This window comes from Nomascus leucogenys, chromosome 3, assembly GCF_006542625.1.
Source record: "Nomascus leucogenys isolate Asia chromosome 3, Asia_NLE_v1, whole genome shotgun sequence".
In the NCBI taxonomy this organism is placed as follows: Eukaryota; Metazoa; Chordata; class Mammalia; order Primates; family Hylobatidae; genus Nomascus; species Nomascus leucogenys.
In genome coordinates this window covers 144,438,277-144,450,556 of record NC_044383.1, presented here as the reverse complement: position 1 = coordinate 144,450,556, position 12,280 = coordinate 144,438,277, and the positions used below count along the sequence as shown (strand labels likewise).

The following is a 12,280-nucleotide window of genomic DNA, read 5'->3' as shown; positions in this document are numbered from 1 at the left end:
TGACAATGAAAAGCATGCTATATAATGAAGATAATCTGTCGTTTCTTCTAAAAAGTAGTCTTTTTCTCTAAGCTGGTTTCAAGGACACTCCTCTTCTAAGCCACAGAACTTTTACAGGTGCACAAAGCCACCACTTCCTTGACCAGTGATCCATCGTCACCAGTGTGTGGCGTCCTTTTTAGTCAGGTAAGATATGACTCCAACACGATTAAAGGCAACCAAGCCTCCCCCAAAATGCCACTGTTTAATGATGACAGTTGTTCAATGGGTTCTAAGATTTGAAAAATCTGAGTTCCAAATGGCAAAAGTAAACAAAACTCTAAAATGAGATCACAATATACAGTAATTACTTTAGTCGAACCTGGTAGGCAGGCATTTGTGAGATTCTGGGTGCTTCCAGATGTTCTGTGGCCCAGAGAAGCTCATTTGCCTCCAGGGCTGAACTCATCCTCCCTTTCTTGTTTCTAATATCTGCTCCAAACACCCAATGGAAAGAAACACAAGGGAAGTGCCGGGTGGTGGTGACCACACAGCTGCTATGGAGATGACAGAGGGCCCCTGCTCACAGAGGCTACTGCTAGGAGAATCCATGTGCTGGTGGCACTCCTTGGCTGGTGGGGTGGGCCTTTTAATGGTAATGAAGCCTGAGCTCCTTGGGGTATACAGTCATGTCGATTAACAATGGGGATACATTCTAAGAATTATGCCATTAGGCAATTCCCTTGTTGTGTGATCATCACAGGGTGCACTTACTCAAACTTGGACGGTAGAGCCTGCTCCACACCTAGGCTGTATGGGATAGCCTACTACTCCTAGGCTACAGACCTGTACACATGTGATTGTACTGAACACTGTAGGCAACTGTAATACAATGGCAAGTATTCATGTATCTAAAGCTATCTAAACATAGACAACACACAGTAAGAATACAGTATAAAAGATAAAAAACGCTTCACCTATAAAGGGCACTTACCATGAATGGAGCTTGCAGGACTAGAGGTTGCTCTGGGTGAGCCAGAGAGTGAGTGGAGAGTGACTGAAGGCCTAGGACATTACCTTGTATGCTACTGTAGACTTTATCAACACTGGATACTTAGGCTGCACTCATTAAAAAAATGGTTCTTTCCTCAATAATGAATTAATCTTAGCTTACTGTAACTGTTCTACTTTTTAAACTTTTCAGTTTTTCAAGAAGTTTGATACTTTTTTTGATCCTTTTGTAATTACACTTAAAACACAAACATATTACATAGCTATACCAAAATATTTTTTTCTTTATATCCTTATTCTGTAAGCTTTTTCTATTATTTTTTTTTCTTTTTAAGTGTTTTTATTAAAAACTAAGACACAAACACATTAGCCTAGGCCTACACCGGGTCAGGATCATCCATATCACTGTCTTCCACCTCCACACCTTGTCCCACTGGAAGGTCTTCAGGGGTGTGATGGTTAATATTGTCAAACTTGACTGGACTGAAGAATGCAAAGTATTGTTCCTGGTGTGTCTGTGAGGGTGTTGCCAAAGGAGATGAACATTTGAGTCAGTGGATTGGGAGAGGCAGACTCCCCCTCAATCTGGGTGGGCACCATCTAATCAGCTGCCAGCACAGCTAGAATAAAGCAGGCAGGAGAAGATGGAAGAATGACTTGCAGAGTCTTCCAGCCTTCATTTCTCTCCCGTGCTGGATGCCTCCTGCCCTCGAACATCAGACTCCAAGTTCCTCAGCTTTTGGACTCTTGGACTTACACCAGTGGTTTGCCAGGGGCTCTTGGGCCTTCGGCCACAGACTCAAGGCTGCACTGTCAACTTCCTGACTTTTGAGGTTTTGGGACTCAGACTGATCCACCACTGGCTTCCTTGCCCCTCAACTTGTAGACGGCCTATCGTGGGACTTTACCTCGTGATCGTGTGAGTCAATTCTCCTTAAAAATCTCCCTTTCATATATACATCTATTGTATTAGTTCCACCCCTCTAGAGAACCCTAACACAAGGGGCAATAACATATCCATAGAGCTGTCATCTCCTATGATAACAATGCCTTCCTCAGGAATACCTCCTGAAGGACCTGCCTGAGACTGCTAACTTTTTTTTTTTTTTTAATAAGTAGAAGTGGCCGGGCGCGGTGGCTCACGCCTGTAATCCCAGCACTTTGGGAGACTGAGGCGGGTGGATCATGAGGTCAGGAGATCGAGACTATCCTGACTAACATGGTGAAACCCTGTCTCTACTAAAAAAAATACAAAAGAAAATTAGCCAGGCGTGGTGGCGGGTGTCTGTAGTCCCAGCTACTCAGGAGGCTGAGGCAGGAGAATGGCGTGAACCTGGGAGGCGGAGCTTGCAGTGAGCTGAGATTGTGCCCCCGCACTCCAGCCTGGGCGACAGAGCGAGACTCCGTCTCAAAAAAAAAAAAAAAAAAAGAAGCACGCTCTAAAATAATAAAAAGTACAGTAAATACCAGTAACATAGTCATTTGTTATTATCAAGCATTATGGACTATACTAATGGCACTTGCTATACTTTTATACAGCTGGCATCACAGTAGGTTTGTTCACACCAGTAACACCACAGACACATGAGTAATGTGTCATGCTGCAGTGTCACTAGGTGATAGAAATTTTCCAGCTCCATTATAAACTTATGAGATCACCATCGTATATGCAGTCTGTGTTAACCGAAACGTCATTATGCAGCATGTAACTACACTGTGAATACACGCATCTCTGCCAAAAGAGAAAATCATTTCTTGTTTGGGAACATGACAGTGTGGTGGAGCATTACAGACTCAAACAAACTAGGGTTTGAGTTCTGGCTTACCACCCATGAACTTCCTTGGACAAGTTACTGAACTCCCGACCTGAATTCTTCTATTAACTGAGAATAACGATATTTTTGGAACAGGGTTCCTGGAGACTGAAAGATACAATGCATGAAAAAATCAAGCACTCATTTGGCATTTATCCTTGCTCCCCTTCCATTTCTTTTTCTGAGCGGTGATTTCAAGTCCTCTGGCCACCCTAAATCTGAAGACATGTCTCACCTCATCACTGGGCCTCTCTAGGGAAAAGAATCCCATGCTTTGGTTAATGGAAGAATGACAGCATTTTAGAACCTTTACAGGCCAACTCAGAGAGGCGGTCATTTCACAGAAAACCATGAAAAGCTGCTACCTCAAGGCCTGAAACTCATCTTTGGTGATGACCTATGGCTACTGCTTCAGGGCAGGGCAGTTCCATGCTAGACAAGGTGGTAGAACCTCCACATGCTACAGGCACTGTGATAAGATGCAAGCGATGCCATGGGCACTTTTCATATACAGTCTTATGTAATCCTCTGTGATCCTGAGGCAGGTACATTAATAGCCCCTACATTACAAATAAGAAAACTGAGGCACAGAGAAGTATCTCCCACACAGAAGTCATGGGGTGAGATTTCCGGCCTATATTGTCTGATTCCAGAGCTCGTGCTCTTAATCACATGTCCACCCACATGAAGATGTCCACATCTGTGGCTCTCCTTCAAGAAGGCCAGTTAACGGTCACGGGGCAGGCTCTGAAGGAGCCTGAAGGAACCTGGTAAGGCCTTATCAGTCAGTCAATATTATTACATTTACTCTACTAAGTCAACTCAGAAAAAAAATGCTGTTTTCACACAGGGTCTTCTGTGATGATATCTTACAGAAATCCTTGGCCTGCTAACAGCCACTGACAATAGTATCTTCATTCATTGTAATTTTATGTCACTTGACTGATCTGTAGCTAAGGAAGCTCACAGCTTATTTAAGCAACAGGTGGGAGAGGGAAGGATGAGAATCCAAGTACCTTAGAAGTGTATAGAAAGGCAACCACAGGGAAATCATTCTGAGAGTTAAAATAGTCCAAGAAACCCCTCATTAATTATTAATTGACACCCCCTGAGGACTCAGGTTCTTAAGTCCCAGTTTTGTACAATCCCCAGGATGGGAGCTGCCTGCTCCAATGTATGTCCTTAAACTCATACAAAAGGTGCACCATGAAGCCATCCTGTAAACCTGAACAATCTTTGGAGCAGTTCTAGAAACAGCGCAGCTCAGCAGGCTGTCCTGGGTGCAACTGTTTCCTGAGAACAGAGACAAACTGTATCAGAAAGGAAGAGCTGGAGGATGACAACAGGAGGCCGTGCTGATTGAAGCCTGTGAAGAGATTGTAGCACCCTTCCCTTGTTGAGCAGGTTGTGAGAAGTCACGTGAAGCTCTCCATAAGACCGATGAGATGACAACACAGGCAAGATACCTTTCGAAGGGGGCAAAACAGTGATGTGCCAGAGGCCCCAATTTTAACATGGAATCACAACACTGAAGGGTAAAAAATGACTTCACAGATCTAATTAAAGTTTAAAAGTTGGAGAGTTCTCACAACAGCAGCATGGTTGAAAAGGAGACATGATCCTGTACTCTCTTTTTATCCAGTGACATATGTGAGAGTAATGAAAAGCAGGATTCTAATCTGATTGATTTCTCTTCCCCCTAGCTCTGGAGAACGTGGCACTGTGTGGTGCTAATGCACTGGCTCTGGAATGCCTGTCTGGGAGTCCTCTACCCCGCAGCCCTTCACTGGCAGAGCTGCGCCTGCCACTCACCTGCGCCCCACGGTCGTTGACCAGCTCCACAGACCACCTGCCCTCGTACTGAATCCACACGAATATGCCTCCGTCCGCATCGCACGTGGCCAGTTTCTGGTAGGGCTCATTCCACCTCACCAGCACAACCTAGAAAACCACCAAGAAGACATTTACCACGGGAATACATCTGTGGGCCAGGATTATTTCTGTGATGTGATCAGACCTGAACTAATTAGAATGCAGTCAATAAAGGGAGAAGACTGGGGGCGAATGCGGGGATCAGGGCAGGGAATAGACAGAGCTCACACGAGAGTCCACAGGGAAGCAGCCCCACTGACACGGCTTCCTAACAATGAGAGACAGCGCGAACATGCCCACTACTACAAAAACAAAGAGGGGACCAGGGGCCCATCTGCACCCAGCACCTGCCTCTCAGATGGTCCTTCATCTGCTGGTCCTGTGCTGTGGGGAAACTATTTTAACAACATTGACTATGGATTTGAATCAGGGTATTATTTATTTAGTATGGAAAGAGGAAAGGGTGAGTACCATTTAGGTTCATTTTCCTCCCAAAGCAAAATTTTCAGTATCTTTTCTGGTCTACCTTATTTCTGAATAGTTTAGCATCTAAATGTGGTTAATTTGGAAAAAAAAATACATACTTGAAAAATCTAAGTTGTTTACGATTTATCACAGAGGAAATATCAAGAAATTATAGGCTTCAAATTTTCTGAGTATAAGAACTTTGTTTTTTAATTTGAAAAATTCTGATCACTTATCTAAAAAGGTAGCAACTCTGCTAGGTGGCTTTTGAAAATAGGTGAGTGCCGGAGGAGTCTGAGGGAAGCCTCACAGAGCCCAGTAAAAGTAGCGAGAGACTGAGGGTTATGGAATGGTCCCCAGACACCATGAGCCACCAAACCAACACGGCAGGGCTCACCCTGGAGAATGTTCCCCGAGGCTGTTCCTGACTGGTCCATCCTGGTAATCATGAATTAATTCAGTCTGACACATTCAGCACACATTTTTTACATTCATGCTATGTGACTAATACTGAGTTGGTGGCTATGAAACACACTTGTTGTTCTCAGGTAAGTTCCAGCTGGGAAGTCAGAAACTCCAGACATGCAGCTAGATACTGACATAAATCGATAAAATAAGAGCTATTATTAACCAGGCAAGAGTACTCTTGCTATGAATAAAAAAAGATTTGAACCCTTGTCTACTCCCAGCATTTTGTGCCTAATAGCTAATTATAACAGTTGTGAACATGTGGCATTGGTGTTAATGGTTTCCAAATTCTAATTTATATCTGAAAACGAAAAGGACTGATGTAAAGACTTCCACGGCGCCCAGGCCCCTCCTCACATCCTCTGTCCAAAGTACAATTTCTGCTTTCAGACCAACGCATAAACCCTGGGACTTCTCAAAGCGATGCCATGGACACACCTGATTTTAGGTCTTTAAACTTGTGTCTAGGGCACCAGCGGGCTAGGAGGAACCCCCAAGAACCACCTGATTTAGTGCGCCTTGAGCAGCCTTGGTCGGCCACACTTGGTGTTATCTGCACTTGTTGTAAAATGTATAATAAAATCAAAATTTTCAAGAGAAATTATTACCCACTTAAAGTGTGAAGAATATCATAGCTCTTTTTTAAAACTGCAAAAATCAGAGGCAGCTGTGAGGTTGCAATCTTTTGGGACCTGGTGATCACTAGAAAAACTGAATCCAGTTGATGGCTCACCTTGCATGGATATGGATACCGAGAAATCCCAGGTGGCCCCATCTAGTGGAGTCTTCTCTGTTAAGACCCTCTTCCTTGCTCTAGTCATAGCTCTGTGGATGCAGTGTTTACAGAACTATCAGCTTGTGAACACCACCCACCCCCTGCAGGTCTGTGCTGCTTGAGGAAAAGGACAGAGGCATGTTCACCTTTGAATATTGACACACAGCAATTATGAATATATTGTGCAAACAATAATATATAATTAGAAGTTGTAATCCTTGTCACCTTATATCTTTGAACTATAAAGAAGTATATAGAAGGTATTGAAACCTATTTCAAGTAGTTTACTTTTTTTTTTTTTTCAATTTTACCTAAGTTGGCCTCGACTGCATGGCCTCGCCTCCTTGTACGCCAGGATAACCGGCCGGAGCCACCGCAGCTCCCTCAAGTAGTTTACTTTCAATTCCCAAAGGCATTTGAACAACAGCATATACTGCCTGCCTGCCTATGATAAACCAGACACTGTTAGGTGCTAAGGACAGCGATTAGGACGTCTTGTCTCCCTGGAGTTCAGTTTCCTAAACAGACATTAATATAGTCCTCTGTACACAGACACAGGAGGGGGCTCAACTCATGTGGGGAGCAGGGCAACAAACCCAGATTCATTTTTTTAGCTTAGTTTAAAAAATCCTGTATTAGAATTACTGATTTAAGTTAGACCAATATCAACAAAAGTCCTTAAATGACATTGAACATGTCATAACATTTAGGATTTCCAAATGGTAAATAAAAGCCAACTTCACAGACTTCTTTCGGATCTGCCAATGATTTGACCCAAGCACTAGAATCCACAAGTGTGCATGTGGCTACAGTTTGGTCCCTAATACATTAGTTATTTAAGCCCATAGTCATTCATGTACTTCAGAATGGTCACTGTGGAGTAGAACATGACAAATTAAGAACATGATATTCATGACTGATCAGTTTTTGAATCATTTCCTTATTTAAATGTAATACCAATGAATACTCATCCACTACGACCCTCTCTGTAAAATAATACTTGATGACAAGATGTCATACTCCAGAGGAGAGAGGCTAGCCACATTATTTACATTTTTGCCTTTAACATCCATCAAAAACAAACCTCTCCAGGAAAAAGGCTGCACGGTCATAGCATGATACAAACACAGAAGAGTGGAGGCAAAAAATATTTTTAAACGATTTCTAACGTGAAATTAAAGATTTTTTGGTCTTATGACAACACAGTTGCCATTGTTGGATAAACGAAATGTCCACAGACTCAATTTCATCTTTTAGAAATTCTTAATCAGTGGCCGGGCACGGTGGCTCACGCCTGTAATCCCAGCACTTTGGGAGGCCGAGGCGGGTGGATCACGAGGTCAGGAGATTGAGACCAACCTGGCTAACACGGTGAAACCCCGTCTCTACTAAAAATACAAAAATTAGCCGGGCATGGTGGCGGGCACCTGTAGTCCCAGCTACTCGAGGCTGAGGCAGGAGAATGGAGAATGGCATCAACCCGGGAGGCGGAGCTTGCAGTGAGCCGAGATCGCGCCACTGCACTCCAGCCTGGGCGACACAGCGAGACTCTGTCTCTAAAAAAAAAAAAAAAAAAAAAAAAGATTCTTAATCAGTTGAGATGCAGCAGTACATGGGAACGAAGTCCCATTTACACACTTTGCTAAGAGTTCCAACTAGTATAAACGAATAGGTGAGTAACACCCCTAAATTAGAGACAGAAATCTTTCCAGTGATTTTTGGTTTAAAAATAAAGCCAAACTGCTAATGCTGTTATTCTCATTTCCTACCCTGTCTATAATTCACAGCTGCAGCCTTATCTCCCAGTAGCTTACTTCCTGTTCTCTAAATCCTTCCAGCCTATTTGGCAATGTTAGGACATACCAGAATGTTGAGGAATTACCAACTGGGGCCAGCTGGGTTCTCAGCTGCCTGAATTTTGTGCTATGGGGCTATGGATCTGCCCAGTTATCCAGGTACAGAGCTTCCTTTCCCTTTTCAAGGAAAATGTGACTCTCGTTGACTCTCAGCACCAAAGAACTTCTCTCTTGGGGTATTAGCTAAAGTGTATGTTCTTTGACTAAGAAGTCAGAGGAAAGGGTTAGTTTTGACCTAGGCCTTTGATGGTTCAAAAAAATGCCAACCTATTACCCTCTCCAATATAAGACATGTTCTCTCATTTTAAAGTGTTACTATTATCAGTGAAGTTATTAAAGGTAGGAAAATCTACACAAAAAAACATAGGGCAGAACTGCTGAAAGCCTATATTTGGGCCATAATCTAAGGCCCTAAGTCAGTCACATCACTTCTTACACCTAGAACTACTTTGAGGGAAAGCAAAACAAGCATCACTTTTGCCCATCCAAAGGGTGTTCATCTTCTGAGTCAGGAGCCCTCCAAAGGGTGTTGATAGATTTATACAAGAAGCCATCTCAGGGAACAACCAACGTCATCACTATTCAGAAGGATTTCTCTCAACCTAAAACAAATGTAATTTGAATGAACACTAAATACACACAGCTCAAGTAAGAAATCCCTGTGATTAGGCCGGGCACGGTGGCTCACGCCTGTAATCCCAGCACTTTGGGAGGCAGAGGCGGAGGCGGGCGGATCACGAGGTCAGGAGATCGAGACCATCCTGGCTAACACAGTGAAACCCCGTCTCTACTAAAAATACAAAAAATTAGCCGGGCGAGGTGGTGGGCACCGGTAGTCCCAGCTACTCAGGAGGCTGAGGCAGGAGAATGGCGTGAACCCCTGGGGGGCGGAGCCTGCAGTGAGCCGAGATCGCACCACTGCACTCCAGCCTGGGCGACAGCGAGACTCTGTCTCAAAAAAAAAAAAAAAAAGAAATCCCTGTGATTATCACCACTCTGTTCTTCTTATTCTGCAATTTATTAAGTGAACCAGCAACAACTACAATTGTGCAAGGAAAACAAAGTGATTGCCAATTTAATTGTAGACACATTTGGTCATTTTAACGAACCAAAAGCACCCTGAAAGAGAGGCTGGAAGAAATTCAGCTAGAACAATGGTTCTGGAGACTGCTGCCCCCAGAGATGTCACCGGGAGGTCAGTGCTGAGGAAGGCGGGCTCTGGAGTCTGGCTGCCTGGCTCTGACTCCGGGCCTCGTCACTCACCTACCAGCTGCACAGCTGTGGCCACCAGGACCCTCTTGCTGCCCCTTTCCTCGTCTGCTTGATGCAAGCCATGGTAGCACACCCCTCACGGAGTTGTGAGGAGTATCTTAAGAAAGGACCTCAGACTGGGGCCAGGCACACCGCAAACATTCAGCAAATGAGAGCTCTGTATTATTAATTCACAAACTCAAAACTCCAGAAGATAAAGACTGGTTCAGCACAGTATTTACATATATAGTTTCCTCTTCAATAAAAGATAAATGTTTTGAAAGGTAATCTCCCTTTCTAGACCTGTCTCCCACCACTTGCACCCCCTACCCAACTCTGTAACTTAAAAAGCAACATCACCACATGCTTCGTGCCACCCTTGGCCAGGAGCACCCTTCTGCCCCTGGCCGCCTGGTGAGTAAAGCCTCCCTGAAGTTCCAAGCACTCCCTTTTGCTCTGCGTGCAGCACCTTCTGCACAGTCCCAGCCCATACGGTATACTGCGCTCCCTCACGCAAATGTTCCACACCAGACTGAGAACTTTGTAGCTTTTGTTCTTCTATTAAACTATTCTTGAAAGATGATTAACCATATCTGTTCCCTCTCTCAAGAGTAAGATGTTAAAACTGATTCAAATGATAAGGGGGTGGATAACAGCTTTATTGAGACAAAATTCACATATATAATTCACCCACTGTCAGTGTACAATGTAATGGTTATTAGTATATTCACAAAGTTGTACAACCTTTAAAATATGTTTTAGAACATCTACCTCAACCCTCAAAGCCCTGTACTTTTCAGCCACCACCAACCAACCCCACAATATTTCCCTCCAGCCCTAAGCAACCAATTCTCTGTTGTTACAGATTTGCCTACTCTGGACATTTCATATAAAAGGAATCATACGATATGTGGTCTTTTGTGACCGGCCTCCTTCTCTTAGCATGTTTTCAGCGTTTATCCATGTTGTAGCATATATCAGTGTTTACCTTTTAAATATAGCCCAGTAACATTCCATTGTATTGAGAGACCACATTTTGTTGATCTATTCATCAGCTGATGAACATCTGGGCTGTTTATCAACTTTTAGCTATTATGAATACTGCTATGAATTTTTGTGTGCAAGTTTTTTTTTTGTATAAACATGTTTCATTTTTCTTGGGTCTATACCTAGGAGAGGAGTTGCTGGGTCAAATGATAATTCTATGTTCACCTTTTTGAGGAACTACAGGACTGGTTTCCAAAGTGATGCACCAATTTACATCCCCACTAGCAATGGATGAGGTTCCCAGTTTCTCCAAATTCTAATACTTGCTATTGCCTGTCTTCTAAAAAATGACAGCCACCCTGGTGAGTGTGCAGCAGTTTGAGTTGCGTTTCCCTGATGGCTAATGATGCTGAGCATCTTCTCATGTGCTTGGTGGCCATTTGTGTGTTTTTTTGAGAAATGTCTATTCAGATTCTTTGCCCATTTTTAGTTGGGCAGTCTTTTCTATTACTGAGTTTCTCTTAAGCCCTCTGAAACACTAACTACATTTGAAGAAAACTTTAGATTTTATTTCCAGATAGCCAAATTTATTTCTCTCATTTGAATGTTCACAAATCCAGTTCTCATTCAAACACAATTCAATTAATCTCAGTTGGTTTGTAAGAATCTGTGAATGAATGGCCTAGAGACAATAAAGGAACTCAGAAAACACAGATTTGTGGTCAGAGCCCTGGAATCTGGGGACCACGGTGCCTCTAACGAGTTCTGAACCTGCATGTGCTGAAGGATGACCTTCTAGTCCCAGCTTCTTTAGGACACGTACCAGGAAACACAGTTACACATTCCTTCCTGTATTTTCCAAACTTTTTTGTCAGAAAATAATATATCTTCTTATTGGATAGAGTTTATATTATTAGCCAGGCCTGAATTAGGAAAAAGAGAACTCCACACCAAATCTGATATGAATGCAAAACTACCATTCCACGCTTCTCATCTATTAAGTGGCAGCAAGATTCTTCCATTAAAGCAAGATAAAACAATGCTGAAGAGCTACATTATAATTATGGTCTGGAGGAAACCCAACAGTTAATACTTTCATCTTTTGACCATATTCAGGCATTCATCTGCCTCAAAATCCTGTGGAATAGTACCCCCTACGACTCTAACTTCTATTCTTTTCCACTCATCATAGCTGCCAACTCCTGAGTAAAAATTCTACTGGAAAGTATGTTCAATCACATGCACTATTCATTGAGGTTGCAGATCACTTTGAAAACTTGTGAAGTTCACATTTTTCCTCATCACCACTTTTCACTCACTCTCAACTAAATACCCTTGGTGTATCTAGTAGTTATTAGTATTAGTAGTTAATTTAGAGCTAAAACAAACATCTGTTTAGCTCTAAATATAGATGTTTAGAGCTCTGGCTCATAGATGAGGAAAGGTAGGCTAATGAGGTGAACAAACTTTCCTAAGGTCACAAAGCAAGCTCAAGGTTAGGTCAAGGTCCAAGAGGCTCTGTCTTCTCTCTCTTGTTCAGAGGGCCTGTTAACCAAGCTGGCGCCTGTGGCCATCAATCACTCAGCCAATGAGTATTCAGGAAGCACCAAACAGGTGCATTCAGGGAGGACACACAGAGGGGAGAGACGCCTGCCCAAGGAGCACCTGGTGGAACACTCAGAGGAGCCACTTCATTTTTTGCTTTTTAAGCATGCGTTCTTGCTGTCATACTTCTATAATGCAAAAATATCCTAGAAAACAACTGTATCAATTAGTTCTGGTTCTGAGGAAAGAAACTAAAA

The 12,280-nt window shown here is 43.1% G+C and overlaps 1 protein-coding gene across 7 annotated transcripts in view; it reads right to left on the bottom strand.

Moving 5' to 3' along the window:
- The window catches only part of TULP4 (TUB like protein 4), a 293,022-nt gene that overhangs the window by 94,923 nt on the left and 185,819 nt on the right, over positions 1 to 12,280 (bottom strand). For all 7 annotated transcript variants that reach the window (XM_030809905.1, XM_030809906.1, XM_030809907.1 and 4 more), the window contains one exon: positions 4,617 to 4,745. In XM_030809905.1, coding sequence (XP_030665765.1) covers positions 4,617 to 4,745 — 129 coding nt within the window. The remainder of the gene's footprint in view (positions 1 to 4,616; positions 4,746 to 12,280) is intronic.